Source organism: Danio rerio, chromosome 7 (assembly GCF_052040795.2).
Source record: "Danio rerio strain M-AB ecotype USA chromosome 7, GRCz13ab, whole genome shotgun sequence".
Classification (NCBI taxonomy): Eukaryota; Metazoa; Chordata; class Actinopteri; order Cypriniformes; family Danionidae; genus Danio; species Danio rerio.
The window spans coordinates 25,089,712-25,115,573 of NC_141027.1; the positions used below are offsets into that span (position 1 = coordinate 25,089,712).

Sequence of the window (25,862 nt, forward strand, 5' to 3'; positions counted from 1 at the left end):
TTGAAGGCTTATGATTGGTTGTTTTAACTGTCGTTTATATTTGGGCCTTTTCTATTGGCAAAGGAGAACCGTGGCAAGGGCGCGTCTGCGTTTCTAATAGGTGAAGAAAGCTGTCAGTTCAAATGTATTCGTTTCTATAGCAGCGCCCCCTGAGTTCATTTTCCAAGAAGAGTTGAAGTCCACCAAAATATTTGAAGTAAGTCTCATCTCTCGCATATTAGTCGATGGTTTATCTCTGTTGATTTACATTTGTATGTTTCGTTAGTTGTGCTACCTGTATTTATTTACATATTTTTATTTGCCAAAACATAATAATTTAGGCCAAACTCAATTCCAACGTAATCTTCCCACATAGCAAAATTTCTTTGGCCCAGCTCTGGCCCACATGCCACAGTGAATTACGGTACATGACTGGACCAAATCTGGCTTTCAGACAAGGGCCAAACACGGACCATATCTGGGCCAAGTCTCAGCCAAGTTAATAACTCATAACTGGGCCTGAACTGGGCCAGATAGGTTGGTGTGTCACGATTGCAATGAAATTGATAAACCCATAGAGTGATGCGCTTTAGGCACACTATGGGCACGCTTTTTCTCAAAGTGACCTGATTAGTAGAATTTTTTTTCTTTACTCAAAAATGATTTTAGTGTATTTTAAATGTGGGTCAAGACTGACCAAACTCACATGGCCCACTTATCAAAGTTTTTAATCTGAGCCAAATACTACGTTTTTCATCTGGCCCAAATCTTGTGTGCCGCCTCTGCCAAACTCGGGCCATGTTTGGCCACATGCTGTATGCCAGTGCCGGATGAATGCCTGCTGTGCCAGCTTTATGCCAAATCTGGGCCAGAATTCTTTGCTACTAGGGTTTCACAAACTGACTGAGAGATATCACACGTTACAATCAAGCAAATATAAAGCCATAAAATTACACCAAAACAAACAAAAAATGTATAAATAACAAAAAATCATACTGTGCAGACATCAAACAGAAATTTTGTAAGGGGTTAAGTAAAACCACATTCTTGAAACAAATCTTACAATTTTTAAGCCTTTTTACCCTTTATTATTTTTAAAGCCTCTGCATAGGTGGCAAACTCCTTTTTAAAGACAATCAGATGTGGAGCTGTTTTCAAAATTTAGCATGTATGAATGAAAATTTTTTGGTAAAATAAGTAAACAATCTGCAGTTAAGTCATAATTTTTGTAGTTCAAATGTGCTCCAAAATTCACAATGTCGCAACAACTAGAAGGAAACATTGACATTGTTTTATCCATTTGCCCACATCAGACCAGAGAGGATTAACCAAATAGTTGTGCTACCTTATACAAAAGGTAACAATTACAAACAAGAACAACTCACGATGACATTGATACAATGTTATATTGAGCAAATAGAAAGTTTACTCTACCACTATTTTGGGTGAAAATTTACTTTGAGTAGTTTAGAATGGCAATAAAAACAAAAATGTTTAGATATATTTCAGGTATGAACCTTATTACCCTCAGGTTTTTCCAAATTTCTTTCTGGTGGTACGCAAGACCAAACATTTTCTGGTTCTCATTGGCTTGCCTAGTGTAAAACCATAGATACTCTAGATATTGCTTACAGACCCTAAGCATGCATCAGTATCGCCGCCACATTGGTTCAGTGCTCCCAGGACAAAATTCATTCAGCCGCACTAGTCAAGACTAAAGCCAATGTGAAGATGCTGGACTTTTGCGCTGTGCATGGGTGTAGTAACCAGCAAACAATGAAAAGAAAGTATAAAGGCAAAACATTTCATAGGTAAGATTTCGTTTTTACCATTTTTGTATGTTACGAATTTTTGTGCCTCACAAGTAATGTTATTGATGATAATACAGTTACTTACTGCACTGATCATAAGTTAAAGTAGCACCAACTTGCTCTAAATACTATAGCCTTATCCTAGTTTTGTTGAATAAAATAACCAAACAATGTAATGAAGTATGACAAGATGCTAATGCTAGTATTATTGTCGGCTAAGTGAGGTAAAGGCTAGTTTTTGAAGAGGCTGCATCCGAAACCGCATTCTTTCATACTATTTAGAAAGCTAAAATCTGTAGCGAGCCGAGTAATATGTAAGAATTCATAGAACTCGAAAATCAATATGCGAGAAATACATTCACAAATTCATTCAAATATGTTCATTCACAAACGAATCACTCCAGTTACAATGGGAAGTAAAAGCAGGAGAGGGGATGCGTTTCAGAACACTAATTAGATCAATTTTATCAGGGAGGGAGGGTAATACATTTCCATGCACACAAACACATGCTCTTTGTTGACAATGCCCGTGTGGTGACTTATCCATCAATGTAGAAAAGTGATGTAAAATTAAAATTTTCAGAATTTAAAAAAATATTTGCGTATTGACCACCGGGAAAAACTCCTGATCATAGATATATGTGCATATGTTTATATATCATCGCTTCGGATGGCCAGTCCTCCACTGCACCTTGGTCCCACATTCATTTCAAAGCAGCACCCTGTACTAAAATAGCGGCTCTATTGATGGATTCTTTCCAATAGACAACAATGGCATAGGCTACATCTAATGTAGATATCTATGGTGTAAAACAGTTAAGTGGGTATCATCATCAGTTGTCTAGAACAGAGAAGCCCAAACTAGGACCCGCGGGCCAAAGTTGGCCCATGGTAGTCAAAGCCAAGCCATCCTATCTAAGATTTAGAGATTGTCATTTCAAATTTAATGTCCCTTTTTATTTGTTTGTTCCATTGCTAATCTACAAAAAAAGCTATCTGAAATTAAATGTTTCAATTTAAATGTAAGTTGTAAGTGACTAGTGTATTCAGAATTGAACTCCACTGTGTTATAAATTTTATTGTTTGTGTTTTTATTGGAATAAGTTAAAATTTAAAAGGTTATACTGCAATAGTTAATACGATTCAAAGTAAGGTTTTCTATTTACTTTTTAATATTATGACAAAATATTATGAATTAGGAAGTTAACTATAGCAATTTAATGTAAGTTAGTTTGGTATATTTATCGTTGTTGGCCCTTCAAACTAAAAAGTTTTGCCACCCCTGGTTAAGACCATATAGATAGATAGATACATAGATAGATACATAGATAGATAGATAGGTAGATAGATAGATAGATAGATAGATAGATAGATAGATAGATAGATAGATAGATAGATAGATAGATAGATAGATAGATAGATAGATAGATAGATAGATAGATAGATAGATAGATAGATAGACAAAAAAAAAACAACTACAAAAAAAAAGCATTCACACAAGTTTGTAACAACTTGAGTGTGAATAAATGAGAACTGTATCTCTTTGTTAACCATGAAATAATAAATGAAAACATCTGTAGTCTAAAAAATGTAGTCAGACTGTTTGTTAGTAGACTTTTAGCTTACATCCAAAGCAAAGTCTATTAAAGCTCTAGATTCACAACTTCTCCTTAAATGAAACCTTACAGTAAATGTCTTATATGTCAATCATAATCAGATTTCGTATTTCCCCATTTTGAGCTTGCAGCCCTTATATGTTTTCAGCACCTTTATCAATTCATCTGCCACCATTATATCCTGCCTGTAGAAACTGACAGCACTTGAAACTTGTCCTTCAGACTATCTGCTAAATTTTATCAGTAAATATAAAATACTGGACTCATTCAGACATCTTACATTAATTTCAGTGATGTAATGGGGATCACACAGTAAAGCTTGCAAATCCCACACACTTCCAGCCGTCTGGATTTCCGGGTTGGAATTCCCGAAATGTGTCTCTTGTGCGGGAAATGAGCAACCTAAATACGGGCAGCGGCGTACCGGAAGCGGTGATCTCCCGGCTCCGCTAACCGGACCATTTAAAATAATACGAAACCGAAATCAGTCTAGTCCACTCCTCTGTTGCGTCACCTTATTAGTCAATTCATTGGCTCGTTCCACCGCCCACTGCTTACATTAGAAAGAGCGTAGTTTAAATCATGAGCAGACACTCACTGCAGCCCAGAACAGCTGCCTCAGGATTCCTTTAACTCGCCTTACAACTCACTTCGTAGAAATGACCGCAATACGGAACATTACCAATTGACTGGTTCTGAGAGTATACATGCAAGCATTTTCATCTTTACTGTCGAAGAGCATCCGTGGACTTGGAGATGCCAGCTGCTGTCATGGAAAACTTTGACCGAGGAAGTCCTTTTTCTCAAAGTGATTCTCAAAGTCCTCAAGAATGGGTAGGGAGTGAATTAATTCATTTAATGTCATTGCACTTGATGTTGATACAATACTGTTAACATCATTGCTGATTATAGCCATTAAATGAGTTAAAATTGAATATTGTTTTATTATTGATTGCTGTTTTATGCTATTGTTATTATAGATAATCTCCAATATTTTTATTCTGTCTTTTCATAAATCAATTCTTATACCATTACTGTTTAATCTATTCTCAACCATGCTTTCTTGTATAAAATGTAGATTTTTCTAACAATAACAGTCTCTTGTGTGTGTATGTGTGTGTGTATGTCTGTATGTATATATATATACAATTTCATATACAATGTGCACTGTTATATATCTACAGAACACATCAGATCGCAGAGAGAAAAACAGAGATGCAGCTCGCAAGAGTCGCAAGAAACAAACCGAGAAGGCAGACTTGTTGCATGAGGTAAGTTGGAGATTGGGACTTTTGACACACTCTGACATACCGCTTTAGACTAAATTAGCTACATTGTGAAACTTGCAACACATCTGCAATACATACTGTATAAAACATATGGTTTTGGAGCATTTTTATATATGCATGTACATTAGTCATTTAGCTGTTTCTTTTTTGCAAAGCAATATTACACACACACACACACACACACACACACACACACACACACACACACACACACACACACACACACACACACACACACACACAAAAAGGGATCTCAGGGGTTTCACTTGACAATATTCCAAAACCAGACTTTTATAGATGGGTACTGTTTTGCATACTCGGTTTCATGCATGTTTTATTTAATCTAAACTATCCTAGCTCTAAGCCTTGTTATATAAACTATTTAAATTTGAACATGTGAGATTACATGTTAATAATATATTAAAGACCTTATGCCAGTATAAGTCAAGTATACTTAAGTGTCCAATAAATGTATATTTCTGAGAAGTACATTAAAATATATTTGTAATTTTAAAATTTAAATGAAGTGTACTAATAATACACTTGAATAAACACATTATCCTATAAGGCTTGTATGCTATTTTTTTTAAATACACATATTTGTTTTGCCTCTAGCATTTCATTCATCTTACTCGCCCAAACATGCACATATAGTGCTCAGCATATGTAAGTACACCCCTCACGAATCTCTCTTTTAAATTCATATTTTTAAAAGGAAGCTATACAATATTAGATTTGTGAAGATACATTAGATTAGTCAGTACTGAAGCCAAATCTGGAGCTCATCCAACAACATTTTGCAATCTAACTTGCAATAACGGTCCAAAAACTAGTATAGCCAAATGAATATGTTATTGAAATATATTAAATACAAATAAAAAAAAATAAAAATCAAGAGAAGCAAATCAATCAAAAAATGTTGTTGAATTTTTGTAGGTTGTAATTGTTTTTGCAATATTTTGCGTGAATTTAATTGTATTGTCTTTTAATTTCTAAGTGTTTGGTGACTAAAATATTATTTGAATAAATATATCTGTTTAATAAATCTGTTTTGTTCAAATACGCCTAAATAAATTGCCTATATTCACTGAGATATGGATACAAATATTCATTTTCCAAATGGGGTGTACTCAATTATGCTGAGCACTGTATGTTATTCTTCTTAACTAGTGTATAAATGCCATTATGGATAACATTAATTGGAAATATGAAGTAATGTGTCATACTCACAACTTTCAGCAAGTATGTTAATCGTTGTTTACAGTATCTGTACATTTCTCTGGAAGATGGTTTGGGTGCGTTTGTTAATAATTACTCTGTAGTCTCTCAGTTTTTCTATGTCTGTGTGTGTGTGTGTGTGTGTGTGTGTGTGTGTGTGTGTGTGTGTGTGTGTGAGAGTGAGAGAGAGAGAGAGAGCGAGAGAGAGAGAGAGAGAGAGAGAGAGTCTGGGACACAACTATTGCACAACCTTTTACTGTAGAGTAGGCATTTCTTGGAAACATTGTGCATAATAGGGCAGCTGCAGTTCACTTGAGTTAGCTCCACACTTGTTCTTTCAGTTTACCTTCACTTTCACTTTTAGTTTCTCTTCAGATAATGCACAAATCCTGGACTTTCCCCTTTGTATCCAATTATCTACTATTCACATCTTTTATCCTTTTTAAAAAAGACACATGGTGGTCTGAATAAAATACAGTGTGTTTTGTGAGAATAGCAGTTAAAATCTAGACTTTATTAAACTACTATAAAACTGATCAGTTAAAATTGAATTAATTAATTTCACTCAGATATTTAAAAAGTTTAGTTTACTTAATACAGATACTAGTTCCCGGTATGCATTGTGTCAGAAAGTATAAGAAAAATAAAGCTATTAAAGGTTTATTCTCTGTTTTTGGACAAAATAGGGAGACATACAGTTGTTAATTTGGATTTAAGATGGATTTAGCTAGTGTGGACATTTAGGCTTACCATTGTAGTGAAAAGTACAGCTAGATTAGAGAGAGTGAGGTGAAAAATATTCCACTATAATCATGAAATTGTATAACTATAACACATGCTATTGCTAACACCTAGTAATAAATAAAGTCGGTTTTTAAACAGACCTTGAAAAATGTGCTCTAGTAAAAATAAGGATGTTTGTGTTTATCTGCTTTGAGATTACCCATGTACTTCCCTTCTAGTTGAGTTCACACAAAGGACTTTGTAGCGGTATTTGGATAATAAAATGGGTTTGGGAGCCAGGGGTAGAAAACCCCACTACAGTTACTCTAATTTCATTAATGAAAAAATATAAAGTTTTATCAAATGTATGATTTAATCAAGTAAACCAAAATCAAATGTTCAATCCACCAAAACAATATATCAAAAAAAAGGAAAAAACAAAGCAAACAAGCTTTATCTTCAGCACATTTTAGTTCAACCCATCATAAACCAAACAAACTTAAATTTCCAGGCTCAGGCACAATACCTATTAATACCCTTTACAATACAATCAACGGGTGAGAAAATGTTAAATAAATTCATAAAGATATAGATCAAGTAAATCAGTTTAGAATGTACAAAATCAATATTAATCAAATTTAAGCACAAACAAATAATAATAATATTTCAAGGTCAAAATCATCCCACATTAACGAGTTCCCGGTATGCATTGTGTCAGACAGTATAAGAAAAACAAGATATTAAAGGTTTATTCTGTGTTTTTGAACAATATAGGGAGACATACATTAGTCTGTAATTTTGTGCTGTGTTGGGATTTACGGAGGCTTCAGTTGTTTTGACATTTAGGGTTGCTATTGTGCAAAGTAAAGCAAGAGTATAAAGAGGATGAGCTGGAAATAAAGACTATTGGGTATGATCCACTATTATAATCATGAAATTGTATTAGTATCTTTTGTTTTTTGCAGTAGGGCTGGGCTATTTGGCCTAAAATCAAAATCACGATTGATGAACAGTTATTTTATTTATTTATTACACTTTTTTTACCCTCATAGTTAACTGACAAGTTATAAATGTATATAAATATACATCTAAATGTATATAAATGCCAACTAAAGTCATCTCTGGCACAGCTTCCAATCATCATCATCAATGTAGTACAAAGTAAGGCTGAGAATGAGTCGATCGTCCTACTTGACCAGAGATCAGATGTAACTGCAAGGTGGCTGCAGAAGTAAAAATCAACCACATCCTTTAATAGAGCAGGGTCGCATGACACGTAGGGAAAGTAATTAAAAATTGTCCTAGAAAAATTTGATTGGTTATAGGTTCTAAATGTTGATTTCAATTACTTTTCGATTAATCGCCCAGCCCTAATGTACAATAACACATGCTATTGCCCACACCTAATAATAATTAATAGTGAAGAGAGAAACTAAGCTTTTTGAAACTGAACTAATTGCTTCACAAAATGATTCACTAATTTGGTATATCATATGTTATGATGTAATAAAGCAAGGTTTACTGAAATCACGTGACCATGCCAGTTTGATACACACTTACACAACTGATTCAGAACAAAAGATTCCCCTCACTCTCTCTGCTGTATCTTTGTATGTCACAAGTGCCCAAATTCCGGGATAGTTTGCCTCCAAATTCTTTCAACACACCTGTCTGGAAGTTTCTAAGTATACCTAGAAAGAGCTTGGTTAGCTGGTTCAGGTGTGTTTAATTGCGGTTGGAACTAAACTCTGAAGGACACCTGCCCTCCAGGAACAAGCTTAGGCACCTCTGCTTTATTTAATGTCTGTTGTCCTATACTAATTAAACATGAAAACTCAATAGAAAAATGGGGAGGGTGGAGCCGAGAGCTGGGACTGTCAGGTTGACGGGACTGTCATTTTCGTTTCGCCCCTCTTGTCACAAATGTGTTGTAGTACAAAATAACTTTAAGCAGCCTGTACATCTAGTCTGTACTCACAGCTAAAATGTTTTCTTTTACCATGTGACTTCTGAATTTCAGTGCTGCACTTTTTATAATCTCTTTTTTCTGTTTTACTTAGGAACTCCAGACTCTAGAGCAGGCTAATGCTGCATTTGTAAAAGAAATTGCTGATCTGAAGAAGCAGCTACAAATCTACAAAACAGCTTTGGAACAGCATGAACCTCACTGCACTAAACTAGGTTCATTTGGACCACCAGCTAGTGTGTCAGGAGCTCCATCCACAGCAACACCCTCTACCTCAGATTACGTTTCGAGTCCAAACCTCTTGGCGGACATTACATTCTTACCAAACACTAATTCAGTGTCACTAACAGATCTCTTCGACTGGACTCCTTGGGACTCAATGAATGATAATGGGTTTCAGCTTTGAAGTGCTGTACAGTCAGGTACTGTACATTTTAAGTTGGTGACAAGTTTGATGACTTACACACTACTACAGAAAGATTTTTACTGGGCTTAAAAATGGTGCTATAACATAAGCAAGATGTGGAAATGTTTCATTTTATAATTTATTCAAATATTATTTACAGATGGCAATAATTAAATTGCATTGCAAATTAAATTGCATGTAGCTTTGTGTTTAAAATGGGCATTATTTTATATATGTATATATTTCTACAAGACTACAGCATTTTATGGCTAAGTAATGCTTTATTTTGTAAAGAGAATTTCCTTTCTATTTTTATAAATTATATTTTGTTGACTTATAAATTGTTTATATTTAAATATAAATCAATCATGACGTGTAGTAATATCACTGTTTTATGAGCAATGGGCTTTGTTCAGGTCTAAAATGTCTTATTAACGTTTTTGCTTTATTCAGAAAGTAAAAGAAATGTAAAAGATTATATACAGTTGAATTCAGAATTATTAGCCCCCCCCCCCCCCCCCCCCCCCCAACCCCCTCCCTTTGAATTTCTTTCCTCTTTTAAATATTTCCCAAATTATGGGTGAGAGAGGACATTTTCACAGTATGTCTGATAATACATTTTTCTTCTGGAGAAAGTCTTATTTGTTTTATTTCGGCTAGCATAAAAGCAGTTTTTAATTTTTAAAAAAACATTTTAAGGTCAATATTATTAGCCCCTTTAAGCTTTTTAGTCTACAGAACAAACCATAGTTATACAATAACTTGCCCAATTACCCTATCCTGCTTAGTTAGCCCAATTACCCTATAGTTAACCCTTTAAATGTCAAGCTGTTTAAGCTGTATAGAAGTGTCTTGAAAAGTATCTAGTCAAATATTATTTACTGTCATCATGGCAAAGATAAAATAAATCAGTTATTAGAAATGAGTTTTTAAAACTATTATGTTTAGAAAAGTGTTGAAAAACTTCTCTTTGTTTCACAAAAATTGGGGTAATAAACGAGGTGTAATAATTCAGGGGGCCTAATAATTCTGACTTCTTCAACTGTGTGTGTATGTACGTATGTATGTTTGTGTGTGTAAAAAAATCGTGTCGTCCTTAAACGAGTGAAACATGTTTTGTGTTGTATATGGTTACTTGATTTTTAGAATCAATAAATTGAATGTGATATACTTTTTTGCTATTTTTTATATTATGAATTGTCCTATAGGCTATACACCAGAACAGGTCATTCATTCATTTTCTTTTCGGCTTAGTCCCTTTATTAATCCGGGGTCGCCACAGCGGAATGAACCGCCAACTTATCCAGCACGTTTTTACGCAGCGGATGCCCTTCCAGCCACAACCCATCACTGGGCATCCAGAACAGGTCAATGGAATATAAAAAATCTTTTATAAATCTGTAAAACAAGGCATATCAGTAGCACCCAGCCTCTCTCGGTGGTAGTTGGGGATGGTCTCTCGGTAGCCAAAACGCCCATTACGTTTAGCATCACATGTAATAGTTTTAGGTAGGTCAGCAGCAGCACGTCGTCGGTCGACCGATATCACATAACTCGTGTTCGAAAAACATTTACCGACGGCCTAAACGAAAATCAGCGAGTGAACGCGCGGAGTAGCTAATGAACGAATGAAGCAAGAACAATGGCCAACCTGACAGTCCCAAAACACAGCGTCTAACAGAGAGAGAGAGAGAGAGAGAGAGAGAGAGAGACTGTCAGCCAGCGAGGGAGGGCAGAAGGGAAGAGGCAGAGGTAGATAAACAGCTGTCTGATAAAGATACAGACGAAATAAAAACAAATAGCATATATTAGTCCGCTTAAACGGTGAACAGAGTAAACGGCGGATAGTCACATCTCGCGGCGTCTGGAAGCGAGTCGCGTAAATGTACGATGAGTAAATAAATAAATAAGAGCGCGTGAGCGTCATCTGCAGTGTGTAGCATCTACATCTACTTGCACCACCTGAAGACAACGACCGACACTGACTGCTGGGAAATAAAGAAACGGGGGAAAACAGCGGAGAGGAAGGGACAAACGACGAACAAAACCAGCGAGGCTGTCAGCGTCCTTGTGAAGCAGAAGAAATTGAGCAGCGGTTTCTTGTATCTGAGGGAAGGAGGCAGAAGCGGGTATCAGTGCTGCAGCGGCCGCCGCGATGCTCTACACATGTAGGCACGTTTGAAGCAGTTCATCCCCGCCCTGTGTGGATCTGACCGAACCGAACCGACTGTACGAGGACGGATTTAACAGCGGGCCGCTGCGAAAAAGGACTTAAGGCTGGCGACTGGTAATATGACGATAACCTTTAATTAACAAGTGATGCATTTGAACCTGTGCGGAGGAGATAAATGACAGGATTTTAATCGCCCGTTTGTTTTTCAACATGGATTGATTGGCCCACGATCACAGGATAGAGTGCTTATTACACCCGCGTGTTAATACGTTACAGATTTATACCTCTAGCCTATAAATATTTAAATAAAGACCAAATTTAGGCCGATGACTTTCTGATGACGACAGTACGGCAGAGATGTCTTTATTGTAGAAATGCATGTTCGCCTCAGCATCTCTCCATAAAGATATAGGCAGTTACATTCACCCTTTTGCTTGCCTCCGTGTCTAATTTCGATTATTTTGAGAGGCTTTAATGTAACACGAGCAAGAGACGCGTCAAATTGAACACCGATAGCTTTTAGTCCACCATCCCTGTCTACATTTCGACCAGGTTAACGTCAGCTAACTTGTGTCTTTAGTCGAATCCTTGTTTTTTTTATTTGACTTTTTCAATCAAACAACAATATTTTGGGCCAAAAACAAGGCATTGGGTGCCTGTTCTTGCTGTTAGCTGCCATCCTAAAACAATCTTCTGCCGAGCACCACCTTCGCAACGATGGAGACCCCCACGAAGCTGCCTCCGTCGAGCCCTTCATCGCCGACGACGGGCTTCTCTGTACCGAGCGCGGAGAAGGTGGACGGTTTCCCCCGCCGCTCGATGCGCCGTGCTCGTCAGCGACGGTCCCACAGCTCCTCACAGTTCCGCTACCAAAGCTCCCAGGTGGAGCTCACGCCGCTGCCCTTACTGAAAGGTAGGTTAACTGTGACGTGAGATGGTTTGTTTTTAATTACATGTTATTTAGGAAATAATGAGAACAATCTCTGTAGAATTAAACTATTATAGCCATTTTAGTGATTGTGAGCTCATTCAGTGTCTTCTCGAGCATCCTTGAGAGAGTCATGGTGCCTCCGTAAAGACTCCAAATGTAACTAAATCTTCTCAGGAGCTCAGCTAGACTCAGCACAATTCTCTAGAATGGTTTTGTCATTCAAGGGTATGCAATCTAAAATAAGGTCCACACTTTTTTGGTTAATTTAAAATTGCTTACATTAATAGGCCTATATACAAAACACTGTTTAGCAGAAATATTACTTATAAGGTTACTTGTGTCATAATAACTAAAATAATATATCACTGTTAGTGGTGTCATAATGGGATACTGGGCCCATTCACATGTTTTTGCTTTGGACGTTCAGTGGGCCCCTGTTAAGGCTATTGGCCATATGCACTCTGCACTTTTTCCCCAGGTTGCAGTATCCCAGACTGCAGTATTAACTTTGTGTTAGATGCTATAGCAAGAAAGTTAATTGCAGTAAAATTCCATTAGCGATGTTTCATTGAAGCAACAATAACAGAGTAGGCTATTATCTGGTTCAAAACACAATACAATTTCTGTTCACTCTTTTTAAAGGTTGCTGGGTATCATTTTTTGGTTTTAGTCATTGGCACTGAAAGTGATTAATGTAGCTCAGCACAAATGCATCAAGTAGCTTCCGTATTACAAATTTAACTGGACATGCAATTTAGCAAGAATTGTGTTAAATTGCATCATTAAAAATAATTCAATTGAACAAGCAGCAAAATATTTTTAATGCAGCGTTCTTTCTGCTTGCATTTTTCCATTGTCAGTGTCAGGTTCTTTGGTAAATATTTTTATGGTAAAATTATTTTCTAGTCAGTAGACCCTGATATAGTATTGGTTTTAGTATATATGGCATTGTTTTATTTATTTATTTATTTATTTTTTGTGATTTTTTTTTTTTTTGTGAAACTGTATGTGCTGCTTGCCATCTTGACCAGGTCTCACTGGAAGAAGAGACAGTTCTGTCTCAATGCGATCTCCTGGCTAAATAAAGAAAAAATAAAAGTAATAAAACCCGAGACACTAGTATTGAACAGGTTTGTAGGTATAATTCATTAATTTATTATTTTTTAACGTAATTACATGTACTTAACAAAACAATACCGATCTTAACCTTAACTGCAAAAGAGTTATTAAATCTGTATTTGGTAAAATAACCCTAATTTTTTATCACAATTTATTATGGCTAACTGTAATTTATGATAATAACCAATTTTAATTACTGTAAATTACCTGTAAATAATTGTAAATATAACTTTAAAAAACTGAAAGAAATGTTTTACATTTTATTTGAAATGAGTACGAAATGTAATCAGACTTTTATTGTAAATGCACAAAAACGAAATTGAAATTAGCTACAAGCAATTTCAGATGCATAAATATGGAAATTACCTCATTTTCAAAATAGCTATGAAACTGTAGTTTTTTTATTCACAGAGAATGCACAGATGCTGTATTGTTCCTACAGGGTTTTGTGTATGACATTCGCTTTCATAGGTTTTCCAAGTTTGTCCACGGCTTCATGATTCATACTTCAGCAGGATATGATTCACTTAGTCTAATACGGGAATCATCTGAGTGACATTTCCAGTGAAGCAGATTTAGTGGTAGCAGTTTTCATGAGAAGCTCCAGCTGAAGGTGTGCTGCCAATCGGTGTGTCACTGGGGTTAGATTGAGCCTCTGTCCTGCTTAAACATCCAGCTGACCTGCTTTTAGTCATACACATCACTGAGAGATGTCTCTAGTGTTATTTACTCTTACTAAGTCTAAAATGTATATTTTTAACCGTCTGACTAAATGTGATGGCATGGTGACGCAGTGGGTAGCGCTGTCGCCTCACAACACGAAGGTCGCTGGTTTGAGTTCTGGTCTGCCAGTTGGCGTTTCTGTGTGGAGTTTGCATGTTCTCCCTATGTTCGCGTGTTTTTTCCCCAGTCCAAAGATATGTGTTATAGGTGAATTGGGTAAGCTAAATTGTCTGTAGTGTATATGTAAATGTCCTGGTCCTCCAGGTTGGGGGTTGAGCGCTGGGCTAAAGACCCACCTTGTAAAAAATTTGATGTTACTAAACACCAACATGGTGCGGCTAAATATCAACTTCGAGATAAACATCCCTGGATGTAAGAGTAAGTTTTTTATAGAAGGCTGTTCTGATGCAGTTCTTTGACATGCTTGATTACTGTTTTCACTAAATATTGGAAAACATTTTGACTGTTTATTTACAAACCTTGTTTTGGGGGCCTAAAAATGCAAACATTTGAAAGCATTTTTGACATTGATACATCTCTATGTAATCTAACAATGCAATTTTATGAAAACAGTGACCTCATGTTCATGCATATTATGTTTAGTCAAGTATTTGACATCCAAAACAACAATAGCAGATTACAGGACAGTGTTTGCTCTTAGAAAAGTGCACAGTCGCATTGTGTTGTGTAGGCTTATCCCTTTAACTGCCTGCTCGAACAAATGGTTGACCATATTTTGACTGTTTTTAACAATGACTGTTTAAGTCATTTAAAGTATGACTGTTTTAAATAATCGTTTACTCAACACAGGATTGTTGGTTTACCAAAAAAAAAAAGAAAAAGAAAATCAAACAAACATAATCCTGTTGCACTGCTACACTTGAGTTTAGTTTTATTGTAAAAAAAACAACAAGAAAAACATTTAACTGAGAATGTGAATATTTCATGGCATACTTAAAAAAATAAAGGTGATTTAGTATTTAAAAGTGTTTTACTTTGATTATATTTTTAAACAAATTGATCTTACACTTCATATTTTCTGATTTTCATATAGTGTATTAATTCCAGTATTATTTATATTATTATGGATTAATTCTGGTATTGGCGGTTGATTCTTGATATTGTCGAACCCTGATTAATAAAGGGACTAAGCCGAAAAGAAAATGAATGAATTAATTAATTGTGGTATTATTAATTTACCTTCAACCAACATATCAACCATTTAGTACAGGTAGATTTTTTTTTTTTTTAGAAATTATGGGATGTGTTGAAAAGAAAATGCGTTGAGTGTTTTAACTAGCTACATTAGGAGTTAATGCAATCCCTTTTTTTCTTGGTGGGGCAGTTAAAGGGAAAACCTGTGTTTTAGCATCATTATTAATCCTGTTTCCCAAATTAAGTAAAAACAACAAACTCACTCATGGCAAAAAAAAAAAAAACTTCATCTATGATCATTTTGCCAAAAAAAAACCCCCACAAAAGTAGCCTAATAAACAGTAACCAAACATATGTTTGATATTTGAGCTTCATTGATGGCACAGCACAGTTAGGTGTAACATATATAATGCTCTTTAAACACAAGATTAGCTTAGCAGAGCTTGACAAACACCACAGTCGTGAGTATTTGTTTGGTCTGTGAAAATCCCTGCCTGTGTATTTGTGTAATAGAGAGTAAGTTGAAGAAAACAGCTGAGCCAGTCCAAAACATGACCTAAATCTTTAATTGGATGACCAGCCAAAAATACGGCCATGTTTGTTAGTCTGGGCTGTTAGTTGGTGTTGTGAACCGTTCTCATTTGCAAACCTTCAAATTCTGCTTCTCAAACTGGCTTGTGATGTTGTTTCCACTTAAGCCTCTGCAGTGACGAGACTACTGGTCCCCGTGAGTTGGTGAGCATGTGTCTCTGTAAATAGCAGCCATCGCTGGAGGGAAAGTGTTTTGGACAATGGGCACCTCAGAGCTCTCAGCCAGCATTGTGACTCGTCTGAAGTTCTAAAAAACCTTGAGAAAAACAACTGTTAGCCATCACCTTGAAGTGTGAAGACTACTGTAACGTCATGTTTCAGTTGTGAAGGATTTTATTGGAGTAGAGACTGAATGTGTGTGTCGAAGGAGCTGATTTTTCGAGGGTGAGGATATATATCCGCCTCGTCTTCCTGCAGGGTCCAGCTGGTCAGGGCTGGTGTAAGGTTACAGTACACAGAAGGCCTGCTCGCTCTCTGGCCTCCTCCGATCAATAAAGAGGGCAAGAGAGGAAGAGGGAGCGAATAAAAGAGGGAGTGAGTGATTATAGAGACAGGGAAAAGAAAAAGAGCATTAGAGAAGAGAGAGAGAGTGAAGTGGATAAGCACATGAGGCTGTAAGTGGGGGAACAGTGTACCAAGGGAGAGTTATTGTTGAGCACAAGATCTGATGAGCCAGATTTGTTCCAGCCAATGTACAATTTTTAAAAATAATAGTTCTTTATTGACATCAGTGGTTTCATGTAGAACCATTAACATCCATGGAACCTTTCTGTTCCAAGAAAGGTTCTTTAGAGTAGAAATCATTTTATTTTTTAGTAGGGCTGCACAATATTGGACAAATTTGACATTGCAGTATTTTGTTTTTCTCTGCGATTATATATTGCGATATAAATACAATGTCACACATGACTTAAATAACTCTGTGAAGTCATTGCTTTAGATTGATTGGGCTGATTTTGTAGGGGAGTAAAATATTAATATATTTTAATGTAATTTATTATATAAAAATAATAAACAAAGTATATTCATAAATAAACACAATGGAGCAAATATTACTGTGACAATACCTACCTTATGGCTGTTTGAGGAGAGCAGCAATATTTGAGATCAGAAATGCAATAATAAAATGTAAAAGAACAGAGCATTATCTTGATCATGTAAATAATTCAATTAAATGAATCTTTATTAAACTTTTTTATGTGCTACTAAAATGCTTTTAACCCTTTTCAAATACTCACATAATCACAGGCCTTATAACATGATGATATACTTTTACTCTATTTTGTTTCAATTCTGCAGTGACTCCACAAATCTTGTGCTTTGACCTGTGGTTCCTGGTCAACTATAGTTGACCAGGGATGCATATGCAACTATAATATAGGGATACAAAATACAACGGCGGCCATATCGTTATCGGCCGTAATCTCTTCGTGTACAAGCGTGATGTGTCACTGTGCCTACAGTTAAAGTTTGAAACTTACATCGGTTTATCATAAACTTTTCATCAATCATTTTTTCCCTGCAATTGACAGCAAGAATGAACATAGAAGCGTTGTCTGATTGACAAGCAGCACCTACTTGTATTCAAAACAATCTAAAGCGCCAAATAGGATGAATTTATGCAGCATTTTGTAGTAAAAGTAAGTAAGTAAAGTAAAACGTCCTATCTGTATTAAGATTTTTGCTTGTTTGGTGGCTCTGAACTGTCAAAACACCTCTCAAAACGCTTTTTTTCCGGACATTATATATTTGCACATATGTACAGTACTGTAACCCATTTTATTCAAGAACATTTAACCTGGTTTCAGTCCTTAGCTTTTTCATTTTTATTTTATTTAAAATATATTTATTTAACTTGCTTGTTAATTAAATCCCATTTTGTTATTTAACATATTATTTTTTATGCAACAAGTTGCATGGTAATTTGCAATGCGAAGAAAAGAAAATAATTTATTTTTGGCATGCTGATTTATGTGAAATCGTGAATGTAGTCTCTATTATCACCTTGCAATTTTCAAATTACTGCTTTTTTGCTTTGAGTAGGCAATTCAGTTCATAAGATCAGATCAAACTTATATGAAGCTTTTTAAAGCTAACATTTTGAAATATTTATATTTTTTGGCCTATATATATATATATATATATATATATATATATATATATATATATATATTGGTTATCGGCTTCTAAAGAGTTATTGGTTATTGATATCGGCCCAAAAATCCACATCGATGAGTCCCTAATTTCAACTCAACATTGCCTATCTTGCGATTAACAATTGCAAACGCACACATTGCGATATCCATGCTCAAACGATATACTGCAAGCGCTATTTTTTAGATTGATGAAAAACACATCACTGTGATGAACCTGGTTTCAGAACTTTTATAAAGTCTTAAGTTTTAAATTTTATGCAAGTTAAACATTTTATAACATTTAATATTAGGGCTGCCATAATATGTCAAATATATTGCTTTTGATACTGTAATAATGAATTCTAATGTGGGTTAAAAAAATTTTTGTGGTGAAGTGCCTTGTCAAGATCTAGCTAAACAGACAAAATTAATGGCATTAGTCATTAAAACACCCTTATAATCATTGAAGCTGCAAAATTAGTCACTGTTTCAGAAATTTGTAAAATAATTAACACTGTAACTTCATTTTAAATATAATTTTGGCAGCTTAGAGTTTGTTGTTTTGGAGCATTTTTTGCCTCTTTGTCTTGAATCAGATTATATAATATAATTATATGTTTAAATGGTATTTACATTTTTAAAAAACACTTTTTTTGTTTTATTATTGTTAAATTTCTAATGTGACATGGTCCATCAGAACTCAATTCAATATGTTGATTTTAAATATTTATTACTGTTAATTAATTATAAACATTATGGGTGGCACCTTGGCTCAGTGGTTAGCACTGTCACATCACAGCAAGAAGGTCGCTGGTTCGAGTCCCGGCTGGGTTGGCATTTTTGTGTGGAGTTTGCATGTTTTCCCCATGTTTGCGGGGGTTCCTCCGGGAGTTCCAGTTTCCCCCACCGTCCTAAGACATGCGGTACAGGTGAATTGGGTAAGTAAAATTAGCTGTAGTGTTTGAAGTGCATGTGTGAATAAGAGAGTGTATGGATTTCCCTGTACTAGGTTGCGGCTGGAAGAGCATTCGTTGTGTTTAACATATGCTTGAATAGTTGGCAGTTCATTCCGCTGTGGCGACCTCTGAAATAGTGACTAAGGCAAAGGAAAAAGAATGAAAGTTTTCCTCTAACTTTAGAAAAAGTAAAAAAAAAAAACAGCATGATTTTATTTGAACTGTTCTTTTTTTTGTAACTTGGAAGTGCCTTCTTGCTTAATTTAAGTATTTAAAAAAATAGTTGACACAAATATTTCAAGATTAGCATTTATTCATTCATTTATTCATTCATTCATTAATTTTCCCTCGCTCTAGTCCTTGATTTATCAGGAGTCGCCACAGCAGAATGAACCGCCAACTACTCTGGCATATGTTTTACACAGCGGATACCCTTCCGGTCGCAACCCAGTGTGCTGGAAAACACCTATAGTCTGTCTCATTCACGCACACACTCATACACTACAGCCAATTTATTTAATTCACTTCCTACCATCTTTTGACAGTGTGGAAAACCCACACAAACATGGGAAGAACATGCAAACTCCAGTAGCAATTATACTTACTCACTTACTTGCCCCCAGGGCCATTTATAATGAAGTTGATATTTAGCCGCACCATGTTTCGTAATGTCATTTTTACAAGGTGCGTCGTAAACCCAATGCTTAACCCCCAACCTGGAGGTCCAGGACATACACACATACACTACGGACACTTTAGCTTACCAAATTTACCTAATGCATGCCTTTGGAATTGTGGGGGAAACAGGAGCACCCGGAGGAAACCCACACAAATGCGGGGAGAACATGCAAACTCCACAAAGAAAGCCAAGGCTCCAATCAGCGACCTTCTTGCTGTGAGGCGACAGCACTACCTACTGCGCCACTGCGTCGCCATTAGCAATTACATTTACTCCAAATATTTCAGCACAATAGATCAGCATACACATTTATTAGTATTAACATTGCATTCCCTCTAGTATTATTCACAACCAAGCAGAACACTCATACTTGGTATTGCGGTTAAATGTTCAGAAGAATATCACGAAACAAGTTTTAAGAAGCATTTAACGTCCTCAAAGTCTTGCGTAAAATGTGCCGGTCAGAGCTTCCTGTTTTATAGGCTGTAGTGACTCAAAAAATACATCCACCCAAGACGCAGTAATAATCAAAAAGAGTTTCCTCATTAAAATCCCAGAGCCACAGAAAGAGACCCACAGAGAGAACGAGAGCGAGAAGAGGATGGAGAAGAGAACATGAGGAGAGGAATAGGGTAGAGCGATGACATCATCTCTCTACACTGTTTTCTTTCCCTAGCATGCGTCTCTCTCTCTCTCTCTCTCTCTCTCTCTCTCTCTCTCTCTCTCTTAGTCCCACTGTTGCTTGGCTGCTCTATATTTAGCTTTGCATCTACAACATTACAGCATGTTTAACAGAGCAACGACTGGTCTAACCACTCATCATTTAACCTTACACATCAATTTGGCTGCTATATATCTTCACACAAGATGTAGCGTTCACATTCCCTTCATGACTGCGTTAAGTTCACATTTTAATTGAGTTCTCCTCCTCATGTCTCCTCCCCTATCTCTTCACACTTTTCCCTGGGCGATTTCCCTTTTTCTGTTCTGACTGCTGTGGCTGTGTCATGCTCTCTATATCCATCGACAAACACACACACACATCCTTACATAACAGCATCTTTTCATGACACCCGTCTCTTTATTCAGAGCTTCTTCATATTTTATTCAGTCTCCTTTGACCTCACCTGCTGCACTCCTAGTTGTGTTATATTTTCTGTACTAGGAATGTTAAGACTAATTCATTTTTGATGAAGAGTAATTGGATGAAGAGGCAAGCTGAGGCTGAAAGAAAAAAGAAAAGTAAGACAGAAAGAGTGATTCACATTCCCAAGTACAAGAAGAACAGTAGGGCCTGTAGGTTGTGTTGCGTTTTTTGGATGAATAGAGTGGATTGTCATGGTTATTGTGGCTCGAGGCGCTACGTCCACAGAGGGCGAGACAGCGCGGGGTTAAAGATAGCACCCGCTAATCCTGTTAGCACCAGACGCCTCCACTCATTTCTCATTAGCATCTCGTCCATCCACTTCAAGAAATCTACATTAATATGCTCTATAGATCCAAGTGTCTGTATAACTCCACCAAGCTTTAATGTGATGTGCTTGAAAATCTTTAATAGTGCATATACTTAGGAAGAAATGATGTTACACTTCCTTTTCGCTGTACAAAAGGAGTGTGTTCTGAGAAATATTCTTTACTTTAAAGCCCTAAGCATACTTTAGTTTTTCATGGTTAAATGCGCAGCCTTTTAAAGTATTAATGTTAGTGTATGTTAACACACTTGACAAACGTGCACTAGAAGAATTCATCTTTTTCTAGTGTGATATGAATGTCTTTGTAGTTTTTAAAAGGGAGTTGTGTGTTTATTTTAATCTCCTGACACATGCATCAATGGGGCCCTTTAATGTTTTAGAAATCTTTTGTTGGCTGTTTTCGTCTTTTGTATCTTACATTTTATTCTGACTATCAAACTAGAGTTTGGTTCAGTGTTGAAATCTTTAGGTATGCAAAGTGGTGGAAAACAATTCAAAATTTATGCATGATCTGTGCGTATAGCATATGTATGGTTATAAGCAGGTATGGAGGGCCATCGGGATAAAAATCGCAACAAACTTTGAGTGTGTCAAAGCACGGTGTGCTAGCCACTGCGTCAGTGCAATGGCTAGCTCAACAACCAGTGCAATAGCTATACTTGCATAATGCAATTTATACAACAGTTCTGTCTGGTTCTTGAATCTGATTGGTCGATAGCTGTGCAATATTCAGGAGTAAAACATATGCTGCATAAGTTGGTGGTTGGTGACCCCTGATTAATAAAGGGACTAAACCAGAAAGAAAATGAGGGAAAGAAAGAATAAAATTTAACCATTTGTAACTTTAATAACAGTTATTTTTATTGAATTATTATTGTTATTGTTCAATTACTGTACCAGAATACTGTTAGACTCAGAAAATGATAAACAAAAAACGATTTTTTCACTGTTTTAATTTGCTTTTTAGATTTTATGTAAATGCATTCGTACTACAGAAACATCCCAAATCAATCTAAGTTTATAAATACTTTCCAAATAGAGACATTCAAGTCCTCTGGACTCAGTTGGCGTTTCTATGTGGAGTTTGCATGTTCGCCCTGCGTTTGCGTGTTTTTCCTCTGGGTGCTCCGGTTTCCCCCACAGTCCAAAGACATGCGGCAGGTGTATTGGGTTGGCTAAATTATCCGTGAGTGTGTGTGAATGAGTATTTGTGGATGTTTCCCAGAGATGGGTTGCAGCTGGAAGGGCATCCGCTGCGTAAAAATATGCTGGATAAGTTGGCGGTTCATTCCGCTGTGGTGACCCCAGATTAATAAAGGGACTAAGCCGACAAGAAAATGAATGAATGAATGTTCAGCCTTAGTCAATATGTAATAAAAACTCATAAAAATTGCTGACCTGACATGGTACAATTGTTCATATTGGCATTTAACATATTGTTATGATTAAATTTTAAGATGCTTACACTTCCTCGATACAGTACTAATAATGAAATTTGCATTAAATCCATTCATTCATTTTCTTTTCAGCTTAGTCCCTTTATTAATCAGGGATCGCCATTGGCAACTTATCCAGCATATGTTTTATGCAGCGGATGCCTTTCCTGCTGAAACCCATCACTGGGAAACACCAATACATTTTCAATCACACACATACACTATGGACAATTTAGCTTACCCAATTCACCTGTACCGCATGTCTTTGGAGTTGTGGGGGTAACCGGAGCACCCAGAGGAAGCCCATGCCATCACCAGGAGAACATGCAAATTTCGCACAGAAATGGCAACTGACCCAGCCGAGGCTCAAACCAGTGACTTTCTTGCTGTGAGACGAGAGCGCTGCCCACTGCGCCACTCCATCACCCACATCAAATCCATGTAATAACTAAAATATACTTTGGGCTTTAGATTGAATGGACAAAAAGAGCTGTAGACAGGAAAGACGCAGAATTTTGCAAACTTTTGGATGCCACAGACCACTGTATATAAAAAAAATCTAAATGTACTAAAAATTATTTTAGAAAAATACTTTTGTCTTTGTTTTTTAAATAATAAAATTTTTTTCTACTCTATGTATGTCCATACATTTATATACTTATTTCATTATTCATTTTAATGTAAATTGTATTTATGTGCTTGGTTTATTTTTTTATTATTTATTTGTTTTAATAAAATGTTTGAAAACAAAAATTTGAATAAAGTTTCTTTCATTAAATAATTTTAATAAAACATTAAAAACATTAATATGCATTAAAAACATTAAACCATAATATTTATATTTTTAATTTACAACCTTAATAAACTTTAAGGTTTGCTTAACTTATTTTTATCTTTATTTTATTAATTATTTAAAAAAAAATTTTTCTTCAAACACATTCATGGACCCCCCTTTCATTTAATTCCCACTCTGCAGTTTTAAAACCCTTATTTTAATGGTTTACTGTGCTAAGAGAGTATAAATAATACTGTGATGGTACCATGGTACAGTTCTGTGATCAGATTTATGTACAAAATATAGTTTTTATCACAGTATTAAAAAACTATTTTTTTTTAGAAAGAAAACAACTCACAAAAATGACTATGCATTTCCAAGGTTTCTTTATCCAAAGCAAATCCTAATAGATCCAAATCCCAATTAGTTATGTGTAAAATTAGAAAACTGGATTAGGAAAAACATAGTAAGTATGTGGTAAATGTGCAGTGTATATGTGAAGACTGTATTTGTATGCTTTGTGTCCCTCAGATGCTCCAGTGGCTGAACTTCATGACTTGTTCTGCAAGAAGCTGCAGCAGTGTTGTGTGCTGTTTGACTTTCTGGACTGTGTGGCCGACTTGAAGGGGAAAGAGATCAAACGCGCCGCGCTGAACGAGCTTGTGGAGAGTGTGGCCACCAGTCGCGGAGTCCTCATCGAGCCCCTGTACCCAGAGGCCATTAAGATGGTGAGATGAATCGTCAAAGAGAGGAAAAGTGATGCAGTAGGCTGGGATTTGATAAAAGAGCAGAGAAAGCAGAGGGAGATAAATCGTTTTGAGGGAGGCACAAGATCTCCAGTGCTCTAAAGTGCACTTAAAGACTCCGAAGCATTTATGTGTAGCTACATTAGTACTATACAGCATGTAGTTGAAATACAAAAACACCTTAATTGGGAAGCAATTGATTTTTGTTAACTGGGCCTTTTATGTTTTGATGAGAATGGCAAAGGGGGATTTTTCTAAGAATGAGTGCGTGCCCTCTGAGTTTATTTGCATATGCAGTCTGCATTGTGTTTGATTAAGTCTCTTGTTTACTAGAGGAATTATGCAAATGAGGTAACAATAAATTACAGTTGCTCTGATCAATAGAAGATGTATACAAACATACTCTCAGAATGAAATTCCCTTTACTAACATTCGGTTAATGGAAATCATGCAGCTGTCAGGCGGAAGAGGCAGACTTCTTAGGAAGCTTGTGTTTTTACAAAAGCATTTGATTAAAGGTATAGTTTAACTCAAAATGACTGCCATCATTTATTCACTCTCAGATTATTACAAAACTGTATTACTTTATTTGTTCAGAAAACAGAATCAAGGGTTATGCAGCTTGAAATAATATAGCAGAATGCTTTTTGGTTTTTCATACAGTTCCATGAAGAACAATGTTTGGACTATAACAGTGTAATGAACTTTATGATAATAGTTAATTTTCATTCACGTTTTTATAATTGAGTGTATATTTTAAAAATAGTAGTCTTGTTGACATTATATTTAATATAATTTATTAATATTTTTTCCCTGTTCTGATTAAAAAAACATGCAAAGCACACTAAAATAGCCAAACAGAGGATAAGATACAATGTGATATTATATGTGAACACTTTACAATTCCTAAAAGATAAAGGGATATAAAGTCAGGAGGTGGTGTTTATTGTTTTTGTGGTTTAGTTTTTTTTTTGTATAAACCCAAATATCTTTTAAAAAGTGTTAATTCAGTTTATTTTGAGGGTCCATTTGAGTATTAGTAGACTGTCTGCTTAATATCTGTTGATACTGCTCCTTCAACAGACTTTGCAAGTAACTGTAACTAAATTCAACAAACGGACCATCAAAATAGAGTGTGACCATGCTACTTACCCGGTGCAGATCAGGTTTCTTCAACTGAACAGAGTTGGTGATTTATTGAAGTAAAAAAGGAAAATATATGATTGGAGAAGCTACACAAGTTAAAATTTGGGTAACACTTTACAATAAGGTTCATTAGTTAATGCATTTACTAACATGAACTAATCATGAACAACACTTGTACAGCATTTATTACTCATAATTGAACATTTACTAATGCATTATTAACATCCAAGTTCATGCTTGTTAACATTAATTAACGCACCATAAGTTAACATGAACTAACAATGAACTACTGTATTTTCATTAACTAACGTTAACAGACATGAACAAATACAGTAGTAAATGTATTGTTCATTGTTTGTTCATGTTAGTAAATGCATTAATTAACATTAACTAATGAACCTTATTGTAAAGTGTGACCAAAATTTGAAAGTTAAAATGTATAAATGATTTAAGAAAGAAATCATTCAACTATTGAGAGAATGTTGACAGTCTGTGTAGTAAATGGTTGACTAATGAGGTGCTTTAACAGTTAGAGATTTAGAAAACAAAAAGGCGGAAACTGCACAGTTTTGTTCCAACCCTAATCAAACACATTTGATCCAACTAATCAAGGGGTTCAAGACTAGTGTTTATGGCTGTGTCTAAAATCGCCTACTTTTTAGTAGGTACTGCATTTGAATTTGAATTTACTACTTACAAACTTGTTCCTGGAGGTGCGGTGTCCTGCAGATTTTAGCTTCAAGCCTAATCAAACACACCTAAACAAGCTAATCAAGGTCTTACTAGATATAATTTAAACACCCAGGCAGGTTCGTGG

The 25,862-nt window shown here is 35.8% G+C and overlaps 2 protein-coding genes across 7 annotated transcripts in view; both read left to right on the forward strand.

Moving 5' to 3' along the window:
* Window positions 1-124: 124 nt before the first annotated feature.
* On the forward strand, window positions 125-10,178 carry batf2 (basic leucine zipper ATF-like transcription factor 2). 5 transcript variants are annotated; one of them, XM_087258482.1, is made up of 5 exons: window positions 152-196; window positions 356-3,130; window positions 3,219-4,240; window positions 4,591-4,677; window positions 8,697-10,178. In XM_087258482.1, exons 3-5 carry the CDS (start codon window positions 4,163-4,165, stop codon window positions 9,006-9,008), a joined length of 477 nt encoding a protein of 158 aa, XP_087114608.1. In that variant the 5' UTR covers window positions 152-196; window positions 356-3,130; window positions 3,219-4,162; the 3' UTR covers window positions 9,009-10,178.
* Window positions 10,179-10,494: 316 nt separating this feature from the next.
* The window catches only part of ppp2r5b (protein phosphatase 2, regulatory subunit B', beta), a 42,376-nt gene continuing 27,008 nt past the window's right edge, over window positions 10,495-25,862 (forward strand). For both annotated transcript variants that reach the window (XR_015495651.1, XM_087261060.1), the window contains exons 1-2: window positions 10,495-12,094; window positions 23,685-23,881. Coding sequence is in view for 1 of the 2 variants with exons in the window: in XM_087261060.1 (XP_087117186.1) it covers window positions 11,899-12,094; window positions 23,685-23,881 (393 nt within the window). In the remaining variant the exon portion in view is untranslated. The remainder of the gene's footprint in view (window positions 12,095-23,684; window positions 23,882-25,862) is intronic.